Genomic DNA, 26500 nt, shown 5'->3' with positions numbered 1-26500 from the left:
TCGGATTTATACTTACCTCCAACATAATCAAGTGATTACTAAACGTGATACTGATTTATTGCAATGTTAATTTTCCCCGTAAGGAGGTTGCTAATTAATTATAATGTAAGTATTAAATTTGTAGTCTATACGAAGTATTGTTATCATTAAGTAATTTATTTAATTCCTATTCATTAGAAAATGAGTTTCTTCTTCAATGTTCGGAAGAGGAACTATTCTTTGAAATTGGCGGTAATTAAATACGATGCTGTAACACGATCTAAAAAGTTTTCTTAGATTGCTAAAGATGAACAATTAGATTATCTATAATATGATATAGATTTTTTTTTTCAAAGAAGACAGTTATCAAATATTTAAATATTAAATTCGAACTATATTAACATTTGATATTTAATAAAATAATTATATAAGTTATTTTATGATTCGAAATTACAAATTTTATTACGAGTTTTAATTGTTTTAATTGCTCTTGTTTTGCTACTTATGCGTAAAATATTCTGAAACGAGTTAAGTGAAATCAATTATATTCAGTGCTTTCTATACGAACTCATTTCGAATCTCCCTCGTGAAATGTTAAAAATATGTTCTTCAAAAATATTCATTTAAGAGAATGCATTTTTAGCACTAAAGGTCTTATGTATTTTTAAGTTATATTAACGGTATTAATAATAAATAATAAAACGATACATCTGCGTCGGGCTGCGTATCTGTTGACAATGCGTACCAATCGACCTCTAAACGCTCGTAACTCCGACGTGAGGCCTTGTAGCCACGTCGGCGCCGGCCCGACGCTTCTCGGAAGGACCGAGGACGCGTATCTGGCCACCCTCCAAACTGCAACTCTTACGTAATTCTATGAACACGTTCATTAACAACTTTCGCAGAGTTCAGTTTGTTTTGAAACGGATAAAAAGTTTGGACTTATATATGAATGTAATTAAATGGTGTCCTTAATTTATTTTTTTGTGTTGTAATATTTAGGTCCCTTTTTAGTTTATTTGTTCATATTTTATAAATAAATTATTTATAGTTAATAACGATACATTTATAGTGACATATAAAAAAAAACAATATAATTAATTTGTTTTACTTCTATTTAATTAATTATTATTATTATTACATCATATATATTTAACTTTTTTTATAACGGTGTCCTATTCATGCAGAACAACGAGTAACATGATAATTTAAGTAAGTTATTTTGATACCTTATATAAATAACAACAAGAGGAACATATTTTGGACGAATACTATAAATCATTCTTGGTAAGAATTTATAAATAAAACTACTGCTGAAGTTTAAAAAAAACACGGTTGCTATGTACTGATTTCGAGAAAATAAAACAGTAAAGCTTAACATCGAAGGTTGATCACTGAATAGCCATTAAAGAGTTCCACTATCCGTTCAGATCAGCTCGACGATAACATTATTTTGATTTCATTTGAATTATTATTTAAAAAGTTTAAAATCGAAACGATTAAAAGTACGATAAAATCGACTTCAAAATAACAAAAATATATTTTCTTATTATTTGTATATGTGTGTGCTTGCGTGTGTATTTATTATTTAAAGAAATACCTATCTCTCGTTGTACTAATAAAGAAAAGATTTTTTATAATTATTTGCGGAATAGATGACGCATGTTCGAATGTTAGCAAAGCTATACATTCAGATAATCATTTGATTACCTCGTTAAGCAACGTTATTGCGTCACAGTTGTTCTCAATAAATGAACATATTTTATTTGTTATGTAAATTAAGCGTTTTTATTGCTAGCCAGTAACATGTAGGAACTTTTGCAACCTATAAAGCTTATAATTTTCCTCTCTGCCATCTCAAAAATAAAATCAGTTTGTTGGCAGTAAAAGTGACTTTGCGCTCTTTGATAAGAACCGAATTGAAAAGTGTTTGAGTTGGTACCGCCCACTGATCATTATTTATACTATATTATATTTACGTCAAATAGAAATACCTCGTTGCTGTGTTTCAGTTGGAATGTTGATTGATCCATTGTTAACAGGCAAAAGTGACATAACACTGTTTCCAATGGTTGGTGCGTTTGCGGTATAAGAAATAGTTAATATTTATCACAATTAAAATACGGTGGAGGCTACTTACGAGCTGATAGCATTTGCATTTTGTCTTGTTTCTTAATAAAAAATGTAAGTAGTCAACTGGCTTAATGCACTATAACAAGTTAATTAATATGCCTTAAACATTAAATTATCAGTAGCTTTGGTTTTAAAACCAATAAAAAGGTTGAGGTTTTCCAACAAAGTATTACTGTTTCCATGATATTTTAGTCATTGACGTAGCAAGGAGTTGGGCGGGGTGATTACGGCCACCCTCGAAGACCCGATGCCCCCAGAGAGAAAAATGATCCAAAATAACAAAAACGAAAAAGACATTATAAATAATTCGTCATGTTAAGCATTATTTTCATAAAAATCATGTTTCATTATACAATTTAAAAATATATAGTTTTAGAATAACAATTTAGTATCTAACATTTATATTTTTAACTTATTTAAATAAAAAGTCAGTTAACTATTATTGTATGTTTTTAAAACTTACTGAATCACGGTAAAAGTTCCTAAGCAGCAGTCTTGCATGCGCATATACGTTTTATAACGTTTCTCAGAAACAGTAAACACCCCCGCCAGACCCGTGCGTCATTGTTGATGTCAAACAAATGACTCAGTTTCATTTGTTTGTTTGGAAGGAGTCAGACTTAAGGGTACCATAATAAAATATATTATCTTAACATTACTAGTGATGTGTTTATTATATTGGTATTACACAATAAAATTACAAATAAATTACGCAGTAAAATTACATATAAACGTAGTTATATATGGTTGACTTTATAATTTCATTTGAGTAAAAGAGTAACGATTGAGTTTCCTGGGGGCTCTTCTCAAAAGAATCTACTTTCCGAACGGTTGGTAACGTTACATTGAATTTAATACTGACTGCGTTATATATATTTTAAAGTACTAACAAGAACCTACTGGTATAAAATATAATTATATTGATTTTATTGTATATAAAAATATAATTATTTCGTATCTGCATCTCAATAATAAACTATAAATATATAATTCAATTTAATCAAATTATGTTTTAATACCTATGCATAAAGTATTATATAAAACCGAAACGTGATCTATTTAATATATTAAATAAAGATGTGAAATAAGTCTGACCATAATTTATCATTGTAGTTATTGTAATAGGTTTAATTTATAATAATAAGAGATATATTAAAATATCCACAACAATTGATTATTATAAGCTTCGCGGACAATAGGTAGTAACTGGCTTCGAAGTCGTAGAAACCCGTAGCTCGTTGCGGTGCGAGGCGCCTCAGAGTCGGGAATATTCGGCGCCGTCTCGTCTCCCAGCCTCTCGCAGATAGACGCATTGGAACTAACCCAGAAAACATTTTTTCCCACAGATATAGGCATCGAGGTCAGTCCAGCCGTTATGTTAATGGGACATCGGTTGGGAAAACCCTATGGCGTAAATTATAATTTGTCAATGTCACGCCACGTTAGGCGATTTTTTCTTTGATGAAGTAGGAGTATTTTTTATTTTGAAGTATTAGCATATTGTCAGAATGTTTATATTAAATTTGACGATCACTGTTTTGGATTGGATGAACAAATATTATTTTTAGTATGAGTCTCTGGATATGTTGTATTAATTTAATTATTATTATTAAAAACTCATACTTGCACAAGACAAACAGAAAAAAACAAATAAATGCAACATACTATTACCTAAAATGATTTAACAACAGTATTTAAATATTTATTTTATAGTAAATGATGAAATATTATAGGAATTTGAGCTATAAAATATTATAAAACATTTTAATATAACAAAATATTCTTTTTCCTACATTATTAAAAAATATTTACTAGGACATTATTTTATTGCGAATGAAAAAAGCGTTCAATAAAGTTCGTGTTCTATTTCTTCCAATCATTTACAATAGTATATAACATAAAAAAGGCAGCAAAATAAAATGTCAGCGTGTGAATAATTTACATTTCAATATCTACATTATTTTATTTTAAACATTATTTAAAAAAATAAGAAAGGCACTTTGAAGCTAGTGCTTTTATTCAACACAATTTTATTAGTAAAATAAAGTATATTTTTATAGACGACTCAAAAGTAATTGCAAAAGGTTATTCGAATAAAAATACTTTAATATAGTTACCAAAATATAATTTTTACTTACTAGATAAATTTTACTTGATATTACAAAGCTTATCTTTAAAATATGGTGGTTCTAAGCCTAACAGAATTAAAATTGAATTAAAATAAGTATTTATTATAATGTGAAAATGTGACTTACATGATCAATTATATAATAATAGCAAGAAATAAAAAATATTTTGAATATATTTACAAAACATTAAAAATTAATAATAAATAGCATCAAAATTATTTTCGGGCAAAAATAATGTAATAAGTTACTTTTATGTTTTAATTAAATTGTGATTTGGTGTTATATACATAAAATTAATGAAGCGTTAAAAGCGCAATGGTTTACGGACCGTCTCGCGATGTAAAAATCGCAGGTTCTATCCTGACCCTCTAAACAAGCAGTAAATAGAAATACTACTAATTAAAAAAAGGTTACTAATATTCTTAAAAAATAATATATATTTTTTGATTAAGATAATTTGTCGCTATTTTAGAGTTTTTTTTTAATATATAAAATCAAATATACTGTATATAACGTAGCTATAAATACGAGCAATTGAATAATAGACTAATACATATACCCGGGTGTTATATGTGTTAGTCTATTATTCTAATCCCCCTAGAGAATGGAGGCCCGCATAGGCGGGCCAGCCGTCAGAGCGTCACGTTAGCATACGCAAGCGATTCCGTGGCGCTCCTCGTTAAGACGGAAAGGGTACCGCTGGTTTTTTGGTGGGTTTTCCGATGTTCGCGGTGCACTCGGCGCCTTGAACGCCGGAGAGCCCCATTTACCCCCCACCCCACTGTTCCCGTGGGGGAACGCGTAAAGCGTTTTTTCAGCGTGAAAAAAAAATGGTTTACGGACCCTCTATCGATGTAAAAATATCGCAGGTTCTATCCTGACTCCCTAAACAAGGTAAACGCTTAATTGAAGGATTATATAGAAATATTAGTAATTAAAAAAAAATCGGGCATTCCTAATAATATTCTTAAAAAATAATATATATATTTTGGTTAAGATACTTTGTCGCTATTTTTATAAAGGTTGATTTTTGTATAAAATCAAACAAACTGTACATAGTGTTACTTAACGTAACAAACACATATACCTGGGTATATGTGTTAGTCTATTATTCAATTGCTCGTAATTATTTAAAAATAGAACCGGATTGTAGGGTAGATAAAAATAATGCTGACTCGTGCAGACACGATGTAAATATTGACATGTAAATAATGTAAAATAAATTATAATAAAATAATTAATTGTGTTATTTGAAGATTTTAAGTCAAAGTTTTTTAAATGATTATATTTGAAGATCGGATCGACAAGAGCGCTTTTAAATTAGTGAAATGTGTGATTTCAAATGAGGATAACATGGAAAAAACTGAGTAAGTTTAAATAGTTTTGTTTGCTATAATTCCTTGATGAGTCACGAAAACGAAGGTTTTACTTAAATATTTTTTGAGATTTTGACTAGAAAAATAATAACTTAAAATCTAAATTAAATTTTCATAATTGTTAAACTCATCTACGTTTTAAAAACAAATTTTGATATAGTGCTTCCTATTAGATCGGTATTACCCTTTGCTAATATCCATCTTCTCGTTGTAAGCTACTATTACCTGATTGAAAACAGGACCAAAAAACAAACTATTATAACTTATTATTAATGAATGAATATTTTAATTAGATGCTTTTATTATAGTATGCGTAATTATCATTATATGCCCGTTTTATTACTTTCACCCAATTTATTATATGTTAAAAATTACGTATAAAGAATTTAGCATTCTCTTAACCGATTAAACGAAGGGGCCTATTTTATAGGCATACGACAATAACTCGAGTGTTTTAGTTAATGAGGCGTTTGAAGGCCAAGATGCGCATCCTTCAGTACGGCTGATCACTCGACCCCGTTTCGCACCCCTGCTTCAATGACCCCCATTGCGAAGTATTGAAAAATCTTAAGAATATTGATGATGTGTTAATATTACCAAGGCCTTATCATAGACTTTCCGATATTTTTATTTTTGCTGTAAAACTACCGATGGCAAATAATAGAAGCTGTCTTTTTTACATCAAATACAACACAAGATACGTTTTAAAATTGATAAAAAATATAACACCCCGTCTTATTGCCTCTACTGGTGACAGGAGAGCTGGTTCATTTTTCACCCTGAGAACCGGAATTGCGATTCAAAGAGGAAATGCTGCTAGCATTCTTGTCACCATTCCACGCAGTCACGATTTGTGCAATAGCTATTTTTAATGTTTGTTTTTATACATTTAAGGCTTTAATGTAAATAATTTTGTAATAAAAAATAAATAATTTAAATAAATATATAATGTTTTCAGTAAACAAATCAATAAATAGGAAATATGTTATTGTATATAAGAAAACATTAAGAACATATTTTGAAACATTAAAATTATTCTAATGGCCGCAATAAAAATGACCGAGTGTTCTTAAAATTACAATTTTCCATTTAATATGTCAGTGATTTCTAGTATTTTAAATTAACTTTTCTTGGAACTTTACAGTTACTTAGTATTTCATACTTAAAGATTTTATAACGTTTTAATCAATTGAAATGAATTCCCATAAGTGTGATTATTAACATAAATATATGCGACAAACTTAGTCAATATCTTTATATAATAAATAATAGTGCACAGGAAAGATGTGTCATAAGATATATCGCAGTAGCATCGGAGGACAATTTCAATTAACACAGGTATCTTCAGATGAGTACCTTTATAATACGTAATTAAAAGAATACTTTAAAGTTACTTAACGTAAGTTAGTTTACTTGGTCGTAGGGCAAGCTCGCCTGGGTAGGTATATATTTAATATATATTAACAAACTGCTATTGTCTAATTTCAATAATTTTAAATAATGCTGTAGATTTAAAATTGTATAACAGTTATCATATTTTGTTTAAAACAATCAAGTCCTGTCTAACTAAAATCAGTTAATACTTTTCATCACAAACGATTAATTCACGACGACGAAGCCGCATGATAAATAACGTTAAAAATTATCATCGATCCTGATATAACATTATAACAGTATTTATTTCGTTTACTTATGTATATGTATTTAATTATTATTTAGTATGATTTAAATATTCATTAATCTATTTTTATTTATGATAATTTTTCTTTCACAAAGCCAAGACAAGAGATCGCTTTTAGAAATAAGGCTTTTATTACACTTTACACTTTTATTATTTAGTTGTGTGCAATAAACTTTATAAATAAATACATTAAATAATTTCATCATTTTATTTCATACCGTGCAGTTTTGTTCTGAGCCATAAATAGGTCACTGGATATAGTTTGGTGTTCTTTTAGTCAAATAATTCCTTTTAAAGTTGGTATCGGCGCGTTAACCAAGCCGAGGTTGAACTATTATATTAATTATATCGATATGATATTGAATACTTCTATATTGTTTTTCTTATACAATTATCAGATATGTACGTGTCAATAACAAGTAATAAGCTTAAAAATCAATAAACAATACACGAACGCATGGAATACGAACAACAGAAAAATATGTTTTAAATAACGTGTACTTTTACGTAATGTTTAAAGCAATAATAGTATAATTAACATTTTTACAGATATAATATTAACTTATAAATAAATAAACATTAATTTCATGTCCGAATAAACAAGTCATTTTTTGTGTTTCTCGACATGCATTTAATTCGTGTATTCAATAATCTGATTTTAAAGCATTTATTAAGTATACATGTTACGCATATACATAGTTATAATAAATTACTCAGTAATAGTTTACTGGTGGTAGAGCTTTGTGCAAGCTCGTCTGGGTAGGTACCACCCACTCATCAGATATTCTACCGTAATCCAGCAGTACTTAGTATTGTTGTGTTCCTGTTTGAAGGCGTGAGCCAGTGTAATTACAGGCACAAGGGACATAACATCTTAGTTCCCAAGGTTGGTGGCGCATTGGTGATGTAAGCGATGTTTAATATTTCTTACCAATGCCAATGTCTATGGGTGTAAGTGACCACTTACCATCAGGTGGCCCATATGCTCGTCCGCCTTCCTATTCTATAAAAAAAATAAAATTAAAAAGTCCAATTTTGACTTCGTTACAGTGTTCCTTGAACGCGTTGCTCTTTCGCCAACTAGTCGCGTGCAACCTTGCCACTCGCCAATGACGAAAACTAACAAAATAACATTACTTTAAGTCATTGACATATTAAACTATAAAATTAATGACGACTAAAGCTGAAATAAATTTATATATGGCACACGAAGTATTTTACCTATAATCACAGATCCAAATCTGTGCAAGCACTGTTACCACATTTATTATTTACATTCACCAACTTGTACGTCGCAGCGTGGTGGAATAAATCTCCAAATCTTCTCCTGGAAAGAAAAAAGCCTTTGTATATATGTGTGTCATAAACAAGCTCTTATTACCTTAATAATAAAGTTCAATATCCGAAAAGAATGGATGTGGTAATACAAACAAAACACTGAGGCGTAGTTTACTTAAACGTGTCACAAAGTCGATTACTCGCTACAATATTGCGGCTGCTCTCTACGTATTGTATTAAGTTAGTGAGCAAGGCTAAGGTAATTAAGCTATACGTATTCGAAATGGAATTGTCACGCTATTCTCGGTATTAGCTGCTCTATTGACCTAAATCGATGAGTCAATTCTATAAGCTAATAACTGCCGCGCCGTTGAAATGCATATCTGTCTTGTAAACGGATGCAATAGTTTTCAAACGCTTGAAAATAAATACTTTTTTATTTTTCGCATCATTCTGTTTTCAATATATTCATACAAATTGTAAACTACGAATATTTTATGGCATTTCATTGGTATTAGATATTGCTATGGTCTGATTTGTAATGTTTATTATTAAAATAAGCTTGTAACTCCGTCAGTGCGAGTAGAGACTTAAGTACAAATTATCGCTACTAAAATTCTAATCGAATTTTCATATTTCAACATTTATATTTCACCGATGTTTACGAATTTTCAGTACAGTACAGTAACAACCTGTTAATGTCCCACTGCTGGGCTAAGGCCTCCTCTCCCTTTTGAGGAGAAGGTTTGGAGCTTATTCCACCACGCTGCTCCAATGCGGGTTGGTAGAATACACATGTGGCAGAATTTCAATGAAATTAGACACATGCAGGTTTCCTCACGATGTTTTCCTTCACCGTTCACGAGATGAATTATAAACACAAATTAAGCACATGAAAATTCAGTGGTGCTTGCCCGGGTTTGAACCCACGATCATCGGTTAAGATTCACGCGTTCTTACCACTAGGCCATCTCGGCTTCAATTCAATTTATTTTATAAATTAATGAAATAAGCAAATAAATGAAACTACGAAATAAAATTGATATGATAAGTATACAATTACAAAATATAGTTAGTAATCATATTCATGACTATTATTTTATAGTTTACACATATCTAAATCTTAACTTACCTGCAAACGTTACTTACGAAAATAACCATAACTTGAGCTTAAATTGTATGCTTGTATACTATATAATAATATATAAGTTATTTACTTTTATGACAAATGGTACTAGACTACTAGTGAGTGCAACGTAACATTTTTAATATCGATTCGATTAATTGACCTTACTACACAATAAGTGTTGTATGTATTATCGAATTTTGCTGTTGAATAAAAATGAAACAAAAATGTTTATATTTTGTTTGCAGTTTTTATGCTTCGCGATTCTTATTATATTACTTGTCGCTTTATTAACTTTTAATTCCATTTTGCTGGAGTTTATTTTAAAGAATAGCGTAAAAATATAGTATTCACATGTTGGTTGTATCAATGATGTTATAGTGTATACACATAAAAAAGTAGAAAATCGGCTTTTAGTATTTTATAATATGATAGTGAAAAAAATGCACGTTCGTAAAAATGTTCGTGGTGATCCAATTTAAACGTTATATATATATATATATATATATATATATATATATATATAGTGTTATTTGTACATAATATTTGTACATAACTCGGAAGGTTTTTGGCTACTTCATTATACACTTCCAATAACGGATCTCTGGCTACTGAAACAAAAAACATATATTATTCGCGAGCTGGAATTGAACTGTGTTCGTGTTCGCTTAGCTAACTTGCGTCCATACGTATGAACCAAATATTTATGTTCGTATGTGCGTCCCAGGCTTCATATATTATAGATAAAGTCCTACTTATGTCTACAGTAGAAAAACGCCATAGGCACACAATCAGTTTTTTTTGGTATTTAAACAAAATTTTTGGTATTTCTACTATCAACTTTTGTATTACTAACACATTGTATTGATAAAAAATATAAATTGTTATTTTCATCATATATATATGTGTGTGTTCAGAACAGTTACTCATAATATTCTAATTTTTTTTAGACATATACTTTTATATATTAACTTTACTTATTAACGTTGCTTAGCGACTGATTAGCTAAGCACTGATTTCTCCCTTCCTGTCATTATTGATTTGACATTCGAAAGAAGAAGACACGGCATTGTTTAACTAATCACCAACAACGTTTACAACGTTTTATAAGTTAGGCCGTTATTAAAATAATAATTAATCTAATTGATCAAATCAAACCAAAACGCTCCTTAAAAATTGATGGACCCATCTCATTATGGAGTCAATATGCGTCATCCATTTATTATGTAACACGAGACCGATACCGAATCTTTGTTTTCATAAAACAAAGCTACACATACAGCGAGGAATGTAGGTCATTGCCTCAGCCCACAAGCCCTGTAACGAAAGGGAACCTAACGAAATGCATTAGATTAATTAATACAGTTTTATGTATGCTTCAACTAGCGATTCATGTCTCCAGGGCTTAAAGAATGGGCGTTTCGTGCTTATCAGATGCCATATGCTTTCCAGTAATTTTATATTCGTTTATTTTTTGCTATCTACATGTTAATTAAACTTAGTATTATATTCTTTAATGTTCCAACGAAACAGTATCTAAGTATTTACTATAGCTCAGCCATCGTTAGTCAGTGACGTACGCTGCTGCATCCTTTTTTTATCTCGCTGGAAAAACACATTTACAATTGCTGGGTTAAGTGCTCTTAACCTATTGAGAAGTTAGAGCTTATCCCACCACGCTACTCTAATGCGGGCTTATGGATATTCATGTGACAGAATTTAATCCGACACAAGAAGGTTTACTAACACTTTTTACACGATGTTTTTAGCACGAGTAGAATTATATATAAATTAAGCACATGAAAACTGAGGAGGATGCGTACTCGGTTTCGACCCCCATATTTCAGTTTAGCTTCACGTGTTCAAACCAAGGGGTATCTTGGCTCAACTGTAAAGTAAAATTTGAAGAAAATATTTTTGCACAAAATTCTACGTTTTAAAAATTTTAATTTAATTTTAATTACGAGGTATAGTTACATGTTAATCTGATGGTTGAGAGCACATTGGCAATATACAGTATATTCAATATCCTCCGATATTGGCTACGACTGGGCGTGACTAGTTTCCATCCGATAGCCGATTTGCTGAGCTGCCTTTTTTGTTATCTATTTACAAAATGTAAAATAGTTTAAAGAGTACTCTTTTATATTGTATATAGAATGTTATGTATAAATTAATTTTGATTTGACACCTAACGCATCAAATAATAATTCAATAATGACATTTTAGAAATTTGGCAAAATAAATTTTAAAAGGCGTGAAATACACTGAAAAGTGCGTTCATACGAATGACTATAAATAAAAAAATCGGTACACATTTTTTTTTATATAGAATAGGAAGGTGGACGAGCATATGGGCCACTTGATGGTAAGTGGTCACCAAACGCCCTTAGACATTGGCATTGTAAGAAATGTCAACCACCGCTTATAGCCAATGCGCCACCAACCTTGGGAACTAAGATTTTATGTCCCTTGTGCCTGTAATTACACTGGCTCACTCACCCTTCAAACCGGAACACAACAATATCAAGTATTGCTGTTTTGCGGTAGAATATTTGCTATTAATACTTTAATAAAATAAGCCAGCATAATATAATCAGATATGTTTTAAAATTGAATTAAAAAATAACATTACAATATTAACTTGTAAATATGTTCCAGCTCAGAGAGCTAATGTCACAGGCTTATTCACTTAGGTTATATTTGGTTCAGTATTGTTGGACCCTTCTCCTACAAGGAATATATTTGAATTACGTTATACATTTAATTTATTAAACATATGTCAGATAGAGAGTCGAATTGCCTTTGTCAATAAGAGACGTTATCCACGTAAGTAATGCAAGAGTTTTACTTTTTCATTTATAATATGTATCGATTAAAATTTTAGTATATTTATATACATTATACTTGTATGTAGCTATATATACACATTCGCATCCAAGTATAAAATATATATCTGTGATGGATTAAGCTCTAAAAGTTGTCTTTAATATTCGAGAAGGTATAAGCCCAACAGTGACAGTCAGAACATATACAGTTTGTTACTGTAACAGGTAGAATTTGCGTTTAATTGCCGATGATAAATTTATTAAGCGTCCAAGCTCACTAACGTCATACGAACTCGTTATGTCGTTAGGCACGCGACGTAGAGAATTAAATTTATTAGCGCGATATTGGGACATGGTCCCATTGATAATACGCCTTACTAACTCTCATATACACCGCAACTGAACTATTAAAATGCATTTTCACTGACTTTTGTAAATTCATCTATTGTCGTCTTTATATAAATATTACTTTACGTACGCGGTTTTGCTTCATGTTGGAGAGGGGAAAGGTTACGTACCCTATGTCCTTTTCTGTACTGACAACGCGTATGCAAAATTTCATGTCGGTAGTTAAGGTGTGAAAGCGTAACAAAGAAACAAACTCACTTTCGCATTTATAATATTAGTAAGAATTCGGGATGTCGATTTTTACGTAGCAAAACAAATTTAGTTTTCTCCGTCATTTTTACAGCTACGTTCTTATGCAATTATTGACGTTTTGACTAAATACAATAATTTCAGTACACAAGTATAAGGTACAAACATGTAAGCAGATTTACTTTTTCATTTATAATATCAATAATTGAAAGTGAAGAATAATATTAAAAAGGAATTTTATACATAAATAAATATGAAAATAGTAGCTTTGATTTTCCTTTTTATTCCTTGTAATGTAAGATAAGTTATATAACGAGGATTACTTTACAATTTGAAACTCAGCCTTATAATCTAGGTCACCATATAAATAATAATAATTAATAATTTCTATATTTAGCCGTTCTTTTTAGTACGAGTAAAATATAAAAGTTAAATTGATCATTTTAAAATATATATAAGATGAAAACTTTGAAACAAATGATGTTTAAATTTAAATTTTACTAAATATTTTCACGTAAAAAAATTAAACAAAATATGAATCTTATGTGAAAAAAGTTTATTTAAGCTATGTACTTGTAGCTAAGGATATTTGGAACTTAAACTGGCTTAAAAATCACTTTAAAAATGTGATCCACATGTAGCTCACCCTATTAGCTAATTTACAGGTTAAATAAATAATATAGAGTTAAACATTAAAATAAATTTAAAAAAAAACAAAACTGTAAATGGCTAACTGTGTGGCAAATACAAATTACTTTGAATTTTATTTATCAACTCTTAAGATTTTTGATCAAGTGCTTATTTGGCAGCTAGGCTGTGGATCTTTGCCACATTTTTTTATCTATATTTTCTACAACTGGCACAATCGATACTTTCCCGCCGAATATTATTCGCGTATCTTTTGTTTTCATTGAGTTATAAATATAACACTTTAGTGTCGGGTCGTTTTATAACCTAATACGTGTATTATTTATTGATTTTGAACTGCATGGTTATAGCATAAACAGATTAATTTAATTTAGCAGTGACTCCTTTGCCGCTTTAAGATTTATTGATTGTATGTAAAAATTTAAAACTGAATCGAGATGCTTCTATGATTTGATTACATGAATCTTAACGAAAGATTGCGGGTTGCGGGAACCCGGATAAGCACCACTGAGTTTTCAAGGTCTTATATAATGCATATGTGTATAGTTCATCTCGTGCTCGGTGAAGGAAAACAGCGTGAGAACAGAATTTCATATGCAGGTTGCATGTGTCGGATAAAATTCTGCCACTGCCTGTGTATAGGAGGACCTTGCTTGAAATACTTCCAAATATTCTCCTCAGAAGGAGAACACTACAGGGCCTTGCCCAGCAGTGTGACTTTTACAGACTACTTTACTGTTACTATGCTGTTACTACTGCTGTTCTATTTTCAAATTATCAAGGAATAAAACGAATAGTCAATTTACTATTGAAATACTTGTTGTATGTTTGTTACTCGGATAAAAGGTATTGACGTATGACCTGTCCATTTGTTTTAATTGCGATTGATTATCTTTTAATCTGATGTATTGCGTGAAAATTAATCGATTGATGGGTTTATGAAGTAACCATTAGGCAAACACTTAGCTTTATTACTGTTTATATTTTTACCAAATAAAATTTAAATCTGGTATTGACTAATATTTTTCGTCTGTATGTGTTATGTAAAATTAGAATAGGTTAGATACTCTGTTCATTAAAAAGTATAAAAATCGAGCGTGTTTTTTTTCTGATCCGCTATGACGTCACGCGAGCCATTTAGTGATGTAGATAAAACATAAACAGCATCGATTTAAAAATTACAATTGTGCAGCTAGACTACTTCTTATTTGTAATATAATATAATTTATTTTTTCGTCTAATGTTTAATCTATTATATTGATTGATAATTATATTCATCAGATGATATTCAGTTACAGTTATTTCTTACCATATATTATCATTATTTGCACATCAGAATCGTTTAATGTGTTTCATTTTTTGCATTAAGCTAAACCAACGTTTATTTTCAGATTGAAATAATAAATAATTTAATTAATTTAATATTTTATAACCAACATATTATTTGTAATTTTTTTCTACTTCGATGTAATATCCATAACAACAGTAAATAAAATAAAATAAATGTTGTTTTATTGAATATAACTTGTCAATTATTATATTATAAAAAAAATAGGACAATCATAATAAAAAATAAATGTAATAAAAAAAAAACTTGTACGTAGAATTATATGACAGAGAGACGTATAAGTTCCTTTATTATGTAACTAAGACTTTTTCTGTCGTTTCGTATTCGGCTACATTTATTTACCTATATAAAAAACGCTTGATGAAAGTCGCTTAAAACAAAATTCGTAATGTAAAATAAATAATAAATTATACTCAAATATATTTTATACGAATTTATAAACAAAACTTAATTGTTATACATAAACATCACAATACAAATTAAATCGAACTGGGACCACCTTGGAGCTATACTGAACCCAAGGCAATAAAAATCATCATAATCGATTCATAAATAAAAAAAATATACGCACACACACAACATACATAAAAGATTATAATTTATACAGATGAATTGAGAACTTCCTTGTTTTAGAAGTCGTTAAAAAAACATACATTTCAGATATAAAATGTATGCCCGATTAAATTAAATATCATCATGGACATGACTTGCTACCACGATAATGGCATGATTCGATATATTAATGTTTTCAACGTGAAGACTTGACCACGCAATTGAACAATCACTAAAATAGGTGCGCGGTAAGTTAGTGTGTAGCCCGCACTTCAGACAAGCTTGGATGGTAGGCTTGTGGTATTAAAATTTACGCTTCTTTAATATATAAGACAGATAATTAAAAGTTGATATCGAAGTAGTCATTAACTTTTAGCCGTATTAGCTCAATGGCACAGAGTACTGGAGTCCCCACTCCCAAAGCAAATTTATATATATATTTCTTAGATATCCACTGACCTATTGGAATACATTATATATTACATATCAAATCTAGATGTCATTAGTTATACAATGGTATTGTAAAATTGAACAACGAATTGTTTTTAGAAACTAAGTTATCTTAACTGCGGATCGTATGAATTATTTGTGAATTCTGAGCAGCAATGGAATTTTACTTATTATTTTTATTGAACTTTTAGAAGAATACATAATTAATTAGGTTGTATAAAATTGTTTTACTGTAATTTTCAGGTTGGCGGCAGCGCAGGAGGCGGCGGGCGCGCAGGCTCGCGCGGCGCCAGCTGATACCATGGGCGGCGCGCACCAGCCCGCTACTCCGGGGCCCAGCTCGCTGTTTATATTCTCCGACGAAAATCCTATCCGGAGGTAATTTTTTTTTTTACCCAAAAACACTAAAATCAAAACAAATAATTTAGAATTTAGAAGATGAGAAAATAACGTATTAAATTTATCTTAAAAAAAACTAAACGATTTTATCAATAAGATATCACTTGTGACGTTATAATGTGTATTACACAGGAAACCGAAAATAAACTTTAGTAGTTAATCTTTAATACAAATAACAATACATATATTATTAATTGAAAAATTAGCAAATATTGATATGACTGAATGTAATGAATCATAACGCTTTCTCCGTTGCTTTTTTTTTTTTAATTTAAGTTGTAAAATTGTGTTATTTTATTTTAAAATTTAGTTGTGCAATAGATATTGTGACATGGTAATAAGTAGAGGACGCGATTGACGTCTGAGTTATCGATTAAAAATGCTTTATTAACAAAGTATAATATAAGTAAACCTCATACGTCAGACGATAAAATGGATTGAATCACAATTATCATGACTTTTATTTGTATTAAAAAAAGAAAAATAATTTTAAAATATACATATATCATTACTTCGTTAAAAATGCATATTATCAATAATGTGCTTCTGTATATTAATAACTTCACTCTTTAAATTATACTGTTACTTAAATTAAAATCAATAGAATTAAAATTATTCTTTATACAAGCGTTACTTACTTTTTTATATCAAAATCAAAAAAAGGGTTTCCTTATAAGGCTGCACATTTCAATGTCCCGGGTTCAAATCTCATATTATATATGCAACCATATCTCCTGTGCAGTTAAATAATCTTTTTGTAGTCATGGCATAAAATAAATTTTAAAGACTCATCTAAATTTAAGAATACAAATTAAAAAAACAATTAATTTTTTGAGTTCCAAAAAAATATTGTTAAAAATGATTAAAAGTTGTTCCCTAAATCCCTCGTTTCGAGGTATAAAAAAGAAACGCGTCTCATTTGCAAGGAACTGAATATAATGTCCAATACATATTTAACGTTCTTGTTTTTCATCCATTTTCAAAACAAAGCTCTTTGAGGGTGTGCAACGTGTAAAATCCTCGTCTGAATATTCAATTACCTTTGAATGATTCATTTTTCTGCTATCGTTACATCTATGTAATTATCGTTACTTTTTCTAGCGATAGTCGATTTTGCTGTTGACAATGCCAGAATAAGTTGCATAACAGCCTGCACACTCTCGTGTGTTTCATATTATTACTTATTTATTTAATAGATAAGTAATTAATTTAAACTTATAAAGCCCAATAGTTTGTACTTTTTGTTTGTTTGTACTAGTTTGTTTGTTCAAAATCGTCACAAAAGGTTATTTATAGTCTGTAAATAATTTGAAAAGAGTTATATGAAAACAAACAAAGATTTGAAAAATACACATAATACAATTTAGTTTATAAACTTTTTCTCGTTTTTAGTTAAACTTATAATATTATAAAATGTATCATCAAAATGATAAATAGATAGTTAGAATTTTCTTTTCCTTTTAATTACGATAATTTGATAGAGCTCTTAATAATTTTTACGTCGTAGCGGACTTTCAAATATAACGGAAGTTATAAAATATGTATGTAGGACGGGTCAGGAGAATAATATTAACTGATGAAGCAGAACGGGGACGGCTATACATTTCGCTAATGAAAGAGTTGAATGTAATTCCTTAGTCTCGTGATGACTTGAATGGTTCTCCTATTTTAAGTTCAAACATATTATCACGAATTCATTCATACGAATTTTAAGAAAAAAATGAGTTGAAAATACTAACAATAATAAAAGAAAGATGTAGATTTTTATTATAAAAGAAACAATGTAATGGAAATCAAAAGAAATATTATTAATATTAAAAAATGATATGATGATGATGATACATATTAAAGTCGTATTAAGTAAGAATAGTCACAAGTTTCTGATTCCAGATGCGCTTCTAATTAATAAATTATTAAATTTTAAGTGGAAACGCACTTTCCTGTAAGTTATTAACAATATCTCATATTTAAAAATGAATTGGTTTTGCATAATATGCGATTATGTTAATTTTAGAACGGGAACTGTGATTGTGTTAATAATATCGAGGTTATATTATGTTAGTTGCTACAGCTTATAAATGCTTGGGGTCAAGAAATGGTGATAAAGGCTAAAGGCTATTTAACATCAAGATACAGCCCACGAGGTGGAGCAGGAACGTTTAACGCAGGTGTAACCGCGCGGAGAAACTAGTCATTTATAAATGTAAATAAACAACGTCTACAAATCTTGTAACTGTTGCATAGTTTATAGAGATAATAAATCTATCACCGACCATTACATCCTTATCATCAAGACTCATAAAATAGTTCGTGTAATGAAATTATGTGACAATTGGTGCGTCAATTGAACATGTGACGGTCTCGTAATGCAAGGAATTGTCATCCTTAAATGGACAACGCATAGACTTTGGCATTGACGGGGATAATCAATTGGAAAATGCTAAAAACTCAATTCATTATTAAATAATATACTCGTATCGCATCGTTATATTGCTATTATAAATTCCTTTCTGATTGTAAATATTAGGCTTAAATTTATTATTTTTATATAAGGGTTCTTTTAAGTACGATAAGACATCGTGAAGTTACCTTATTCCCAATTTTTTTAAGACAATTGCTACAGTGATTAGTTATACAATTATTTGGTAAACTTTTACGACGTCGTTTTTATACGTTGATGGATCATTGGAAATGCTAAATGGTATTGATGGGCTTAAAAACAAAACAAACGTAATAGACTCTAACGACATTGATATTTTGTAAAATGACGGTATTTATAAAAAATAATGAAAGTTAAGGCTTTTTCACATCGGGGACGTTCGAGCCATTTTATTTAACGATTCAATAAAGTAACGTGCCCGCAGCGAGCACGCTAAACTTTTGTCGAGCGAGTAGCGTGCTACTGCATGCTCGCTACAGTCATGCTACAGAGGTCAATGATATTTTCTCATCCTCATCATCTTTTGTCATTTTCGAATGGTTTTTAGTAAAAGGTGACAATTGCATATAATAATAATGTTAATTCACCGAACAGGAAAATAGTAATAAATATAGAAAAGAGGCAGAAACATGTATTAGTACAAGAATTTAAAAATCATAAGAAACCGAACAAAATATTGGCTTACTTTTCAAGAACCAGTTCCAAATTTAAAATCGCTCACATGCTCACATTATTTCAATATCATTTTCCATTTTATTATCTTTGCCCTAGTAGGTGCGCATCGTGTAATAGATCGTGTGATTGAAAAGCAACGTTAATCTTGTACAGAGTGCGCTTGACATACTCATGATACTGAGGGTAATTATACCGGGCTTCTACTAACTAGATGACAATGCTACAATGTTCAATTTAAGAGGCATGTACAGTTTGTTTAATTTCTATAAGTGTTGAATACATTCAATATTGATAGCTTTATAAAACCATACTATTAGCTTAGTTTTTCTGTAACGGCTCTATAATAAAAATATAAACTTACCGCCTTAATTATAAACATTCCTTAGCGGCTCTTTAGTTAAACACTGATTTCTCTCTTTCTCTCGTTACTTATTTGACATTCGAACATTCGAGAAGAAACACAAGTTTATTTAACTAATCATCCGCTAAACAATGTTTATAAGTAAGGCAGTTAGGTATTAATATAAAAAAAGGCATTTGTGCTATAATATAAATCGAAACTCAAACATATTCTACAATACTAACAGTTTTTTTTAAATATTTTTACGAGTCTATAATGATAATTAAATTTGATTACCCTAGTGGTAATCAAATTTACCACTAGGGTAATCAATAGTGGTTTGATATTTCGATTATAACGTAGAAAATTGATGAAATTATTATTTTAAACAATTTTTAGTATAATTAAAACGTTATTTATTTTTAAATATGTATTCGTTTAAACTCGCCCTGTTTATACATTTATTTTCGATTATACAAGCCTCAATTGTATTTATAAAGTCATATCAGAAGCTCATAGTGTAACAGTTTTCAAATTTCACGGCCTATATAACAGAAATATATTATAATAATACGTATATTATAATAAGCAACAAATACTCTATATTTATATAAATATGATAAAAAAGAAACATTTGCTATCGAATAAAAATTGATATTAATGTAATTCTGATATCTTAATAAAATATTTTTTTCAAATTTTCAGGTATACAAAGTTTATTATCGAGTGGCCGCCTTTCGAGTACGCGGTGCTGCTTACCATCATCGCCAACTGCGTGGTGCTGGCGCTGGAGGAGCATCTGCCCAACGGCGATAAGACCATCTTAGCACAGAATCTGGTGAGATAACTTTACCCATTTTTAAAAATATAAAAAATTGTCAATTTAATTTATTGGTAATATTGTTTAAGTAAATAAAATTAACATTATTTTCTAGGTTAGACTAGTTCTATACTGACAAAAGTATCAATACTATTTTTTTTAGTATGATCACGTAGTTTTAATACTTTAAATATAAATATTTACGTAAATTATAGAAAAAATATCTTTTAAAAATACTCATCAAAAATTGTATCATTTTATATCCCTAAAGGTCACATCCTACTCAAGTAAAACTTGCCTTTTAGTTTGAAATACCACTGCCCTTTATCACTGTGATCTAAATGACTTAGACTTTGTTTAAACTTTACGAAGTTATATTCAATGTTCTAAGCTAAAACACAATCTTGAAATAATAATTTAAATAAATGTTTTATAATTAATACGTAACAATTATTAACTGTGATATTATATTAATTGTATTTTTTATTTGTTTCAGGAAAAGACCGAGGCGTACTTTTTAGGAATATTTTGTGTAGAAGCCTCGTTAAAAATTTTAGCCTTAGGTTTTGTTTTACACAGGGGTTCTTATCTTAGAAACGTTTGGAACATCATGGATTTTTTCGTTGTAGTAACTGGGTAAGTAAATTTTCTAATTACTTTATACGTAAAAATAGATCAAATTACCTTATTCCTTTAAAAGAACAATCATAGCATTGGAATATAGTGTTGATGAGAGAGAACATTGGAATGCATGAATCTCACAAAAAGGACTCAAAAATAATTCAAAGATTGAAAATGAAGAAGTTTTATTGTTATCCGCACTCAATTAGGTGATTGATAGTAAGTTAGGTATGTAAGGGACCCTTACTGAAACATTCGATAACAAAAACTAGGTCGATGACGATTTTCGCCGAATACAACGTGGACGTTGACCTGCGGATGCTGCGCTCGTTCAGAGTGCTCCGCCCTCTCAAGCTCGTCTCGCGGATACCAAGTAATTCACAGTAATTGGCGAAAAGTTCAATAAACTACCTTATTATATTGTATAGAACGTTCTGGCTAGATGTGGTCGATGGATCTTTTTTGAACGTAGATGACACAGCGCTAGTTTTTGAAAATAGAACTTTTACATTATTAGTGAGAGAACGTAGCATCGATTTCTTGCCATTTGAGAATCGTTATAGATGAGTGGTTTTCGATTTTTTGTGATTTATTGTCGATGCTAAATGTACTTTGGATTTCGGTTATTACGTGTTGCATAATAGATAACATTTATTACATTGTGTATTGTTATTTTCAAATAAAATTCTAACGTAAGAATTTAGCTAAACACAATTACTTAGGTGTGAATAAATATGTCATAGTTTAAATTTTGTAACGTTTAACATGTGATTAGTTTAATAAAAATGTAACTAGAAAAACTACTTAGATCGTAGATAATAAGCTAGTGACCCTTGTTGTGTTAAAGATGTGGGAATATGGTTCTGAAATTTATAATACCGGTTTTTTACGTAGTCGTCACGAGCCTTTCACGAGCATATTCCTCAGTAGTCATTTTATTATTAAGTTAGTTGCTAGTTCAAGCTATAGTATCGAGTGATATGTGTTCGGCAGTATCATCACGCAGCTGCCAATCGCGCCCGCCGACGTCGACTTCAGGACCTTGCGTGCCATTAGGGTGCTGAGGCCCCTTAAATTAGTATCGGGCGTTCCTAGTGAGTTCTAGAACATTCTTAGTTTAGCATTGGTAGATTCACCTATAGCATCTGTTGCATAATTTGAACAGAATTTATTTTCATATATTATATATATTTATTAAAAAAATATTTAAAATGTGAGGTAAAAACTTTCTTGAAAATCATAACAAGGAAACAAATAATTTTGTATCAAATTACGCAACAGTATAATCACATGTTCTTGTGCACGATCACTGTAATTTTTCCATTTGCTGGCTTTTTAATGTTATATTGTATCTTTTAATTTACATTCATTATAATATTATAACTAAATGTTGTTTTTTAATCTTGAACATCGATTTTAGTGTTAACTCAAACATCGTTAACTGATCTATAACATCGTAATCATTCTACGTTTCTTTTCAACTATACGCTTTTTTTAAAATTTGGCTTAATTTTATCATCATTGGTAAAAGACACTTTGATATTAACCAAAATTTTAAAACAATCATCTCTAACTTTACAATTATTCGAGTGTCTTAACAGAAACTAATTGATCAACTTTTTCAATTTTTCTTCAAGACTATCATTATATAAATATTTTGTATGCAGGTTTACAAGTGGTATTGAAGTCGATAATCAAGGCGATGGCCCCGTTGCTGCAGATCGGCCTTTTGGTGCTTTTTGCAATCGTCATATTCGCTATCATAGGCCTCGAGTTTTATTCTGGGGCGCTACATAAGACTTGTTATAGCTTAGAAGATATTTGTAAGTATAATTTAATAATTAAAGTATACTTATATACTTACGTTTATTAAAACTACGGAGACTGTTCGTTAATTTAAATTTCAAGTCAACTTTACTACACTACTTTGTAAAAACTACCTAAGTTAATGCTCAGTAAACAAACAAAATTGTGCTGCTTTGTATTTCGATCATAAATAACAAGTTCTGACCCAGTTGCTACGGTAGCGGTATAAATAGAAATTTATGGTATAAATTGTGCATATAGCAATTAGTCATCGAACAAATGTTTTAATAATAATTGTAATTTCTAATTGTCAATTTCTGTCTTGTTAGGAGTTTTCTTAACCAGATTAAATTTTCCAAATCTTGTAAATACGTTAGATACGTTTATTTGTAGCTATATGATTTTATATATTTTACGCATATTCGAAGAATAATATAATAATAAGAACAATAATACAAACAGACAAAATGTAATGATGATATTACTTCTACAGCTGAAGTAGTTAACGATGGCGAATATCCAACACCATGCAATGCCGACAACGAATCGCTCGCACCTTACGGTGCGTATGTTTGCACATATGACAAGAGTACGTGCCTGGAGAAGTGGGAGGGACCGAATAGGGGAATCACCTCCTTCGATAACATCGGCTTTGCTATGCTCACAGTCTTCCAGTGCATCACCATGGAGGGCTGGACAGCCATCCTCTATTGGGTACGCTTAATATCCATTGAAAACTATTACGTAGCACTATTCTAACAAATGTTCCAAACTAGTAAAATTGATAGATATTAAAAATACACTACATTAACTTAAAAAAACTATAAATGAAATAATATTGACAATTGTTTTTGTAATAAAATGTGTATTGTTTCAGACAAATGACGCGTTAGGTAGTACATTCAACTGGATTTACTTTGTTCCTCTCATAGTATTGGGTTCATTCTTTATGCTCAACTTAGTTCTCGGTGTTCTTAGCGGGTGAGTGTATTTCATCTTTAAAATTTGACATCATTAATCATCTAAATCATATTAGCTTTAGTATTACTTTGTTTTATTTAAAACATCCATAATGTACAGAGAATTTTCAAACGAGAGGGGCCGTGTAGAACGTCGTGCTCAATTCCAAAAGGAAAGAGCTCGGCAAATGTTCAACCAAGACTTTACTGGTTACATTAATTGGATTACCCAAGCAGGTTGGATTTATATTTGGTGCTTGGGGTAGGCTATTTAAAGTCCATAGTAGGCTATTGTTAGATCTTCTTTTTTACAATTGTATGTTTTATATTTTTACCCTAAATGGTAAACATGATGGAAAGTATTATATTATATTTTATGCCATTTCGTATTTAGTTACATTTTAAGACCATTAGGCTAAGTATAACTTCACTTATCAGTATGTATCCATAAGTATTCTTATTTCTTATCAATATGAATATTAAGCTAGTTTTAATATTCACATGATCATCACTTTATCCCAAAAGGACAAAGCAAGCAGCTCGTATTCATTGCTAGATTGTATCATGTTGCTGTATTTTCAGTGAATTCGCTAAAGAAAGAGAGAAAGTAGAAAATAGACAAGAATTTCTTAAAATAAGAAGACAACAGTTACTAGAGAGAGAACTCAATGGTTACGTTGAGTGGATTTGTAAAGCTGGTAAGTGTTATTATTACTAACGATAAACAATTAAGAGAATTGAAGTTAAAATATATTCATAATGTGTTTCAGAGGAAGTTATATTAGCTGAAGAAAGGACGACAGAAGAGGAGAGAATGCATATAATAGAAGGTACAACGGTTTTCGACTTAGTATTTTAAACAAATATTTTTACCGGTGATAGGGCTTAGGTTAGGTACTTAGGTAACAGTACAGTACACTAACAGCCTGTTAATGTCCCACTGCTGGGCTAAGGCCTCTCCCTTTTGAGGAGAAGGTTTGGAGCTTATTCCACCACGCTGCTCCAATGCGGGTTGGTAAAATACACATGTGGCAGAATTTCAATGAAATTAGACACAAGCAGGTTTCCTCACGATGTTTTCCTTCACCGTCAAGCATGAGATGAATTATAAACACAAATTAAGCACCTGAAAATTAGTGGTGCTTGCCCACGATCATCGGATAAGATTCACGCGTTCTAACCACTAGGCCATCTCGTATTAATACTACTTAGGTAAATTGCATTTAATTTAGCGAAAGCAAGTCCTATCAAAAAAGGAGCTTAGCTGGTGGGTATGAGTTGAAATAGGGGAACATGCATTGATTTAAGTAGGAGGCCGAAGCTTTCCCCACGCTTTTCTCAATCTTTTCAACGAATTGCACCGGCAACACCCATTCATAAACATATTCTGTAAAAACCTTGAAGGGGAGTGATCAGTTTCATCACAGGAATAAGATATACTACAAACTTAATACCCATGATTAGTGAAAACGGTTTAAACATAATGAATAATTTATAAGAAATGGTTTATATTTTTTCAATACCACAGTCTATGGACGAAGATTAATAATTACCAAGTGAACCAACGTTTTGCTTGCTTACTCACGCATTATCCGTAACAAAAAAAATGGTCTAAATTTTTAGAAATAAATCGTATGTTTGATAAATAATGTTTTTCACAATTGAGTGTATAGTTATAAATACCGTGATTGATTATATAGTATGTTTTGGGATAATAAAACGTAAATTGAAAACATATTTTATGGTTACTTAAAATATTTAACTCGAAAAACATAACCAATTATAAAAAAAAAAAAATTCTCATATATACCTAATCTCTTATACATTTTTTATATCAGTTAAACATTATTTTGACCATAAAATAACAAAATCAATCAAAAAAACAAAATCGGCTTAGAAAGTCATAAATTTATATTTTGTAGCAAGAAGAAGAGCAGCAGCAAAGAAGAAGTTAAAAAACTTAGGCAAAAGTAAAAGTACCGATACTGAAGAGGAGGAACAGGATGAGGACTGCGGGGATGACGGTCAGTATGAAAACCCTCTTTCTGTGTATATTCCTATGTGTGTTATGTAGATGACATTATCGGGATATTTTATTTGAATAGAAAAAAAATAGAACGTACAATTTTTCCTTTTTTGTTCAAGATAGCAAAATTTCTTAATTCGAAATATAATTTTTTTCTAATTCTTCCGTTACAAATAGTCATCGTCTTAAAGTTAATCAGCTATAACATATAGAAATTTCGTAGGGTTTACCTTGGATTAATGTACATAGTATCTGTTCATTTAGCTCTACCAATACTGTATAAAATAAT

General features: G+C 30.2%; 1 protein-coding gene across 18 annotated transcripts in view; it reads left to right on the top strand.

Moving 5' to 3' along the window:
- LOC126775508 (voltage-dependent calcium channel type A subunit alpha-1) overlaps nucleotides 1-26500 on the top strand; it is a 73094-nt gene that overhangs the window by 26933 nt on the left and 19661 nt on the right. For 14 of the 18 annotated variants that reach the window (XR_007669888.1, XR_007669887.1, XR_007669892.1 and 11 more), the window contains exons 2-11: nucleotides 16369-16503; nucleotides 20685-20817; nucleotides 21296-21435; nucleotides 22414-22514; nucleotides 23088-23243; nucleotides 23720-23940; nucleotides 24104-24207; nucleotides 24768-24883; nucleotides 24956-25015; nucleotides 26108-26209. Coding sequence is in view for 14 of the 18 variants with exons in the window: in XM_050497547.1 (XP_050353504.1) it covers nucleotides 16427-16503; nucleotides 20685-20817; nucleotides 21296-21435; nucleotides 22414-22514; nucleotides 23088-23243; nucleotides 23720-23940; nucleotides 24104-24207; nucleotides 24768-24883; nucleotides 24956-25015; nucleotides 26108-26209 (1210 nt within the window). In the remaining 4 variants the exon portion in view is untranslated. Of the gene's footprint in view, nucleotides 1-16368; nucleotides 16504-20684; nucleotides 20818-21295; nucleotides 21436-21692; nucleotides 21794-22413; nucleotides 22515-23087; nucleotides 23244-23719; nucleotides 23941-24103; nucleotides 24208-24306; nucleotides 24423-24767; nucleotides 24884-24955; nucleotides 25016-26107; nucleotides 26210-26500 lie in introns of those variants that run through there. The other 4 variants (XM_050497597.1, XM_050497604.1, XM_050497621.1 and 1 more) reach the window with 4 other exon arrangements.

This window comes from Nymphalis io, chromosome 2 (genome assembly GCF_905147045.1).
Source record: "Nymphalis io chromosome 2, ilAglIoxx1.1, whole genome shotgun sequence".
Classification (NCBI taxonomy): Eukaryota; Metazoa; Arthropoda; class Insecta; order Lepidoptera; family Nymphalidae; genus Nymphalis; species Nymphalis io.
Note: the sequence above shows the minus strand (reverse complement) of the source record. Positions and strands in the feature narration are given on the sequence as shown.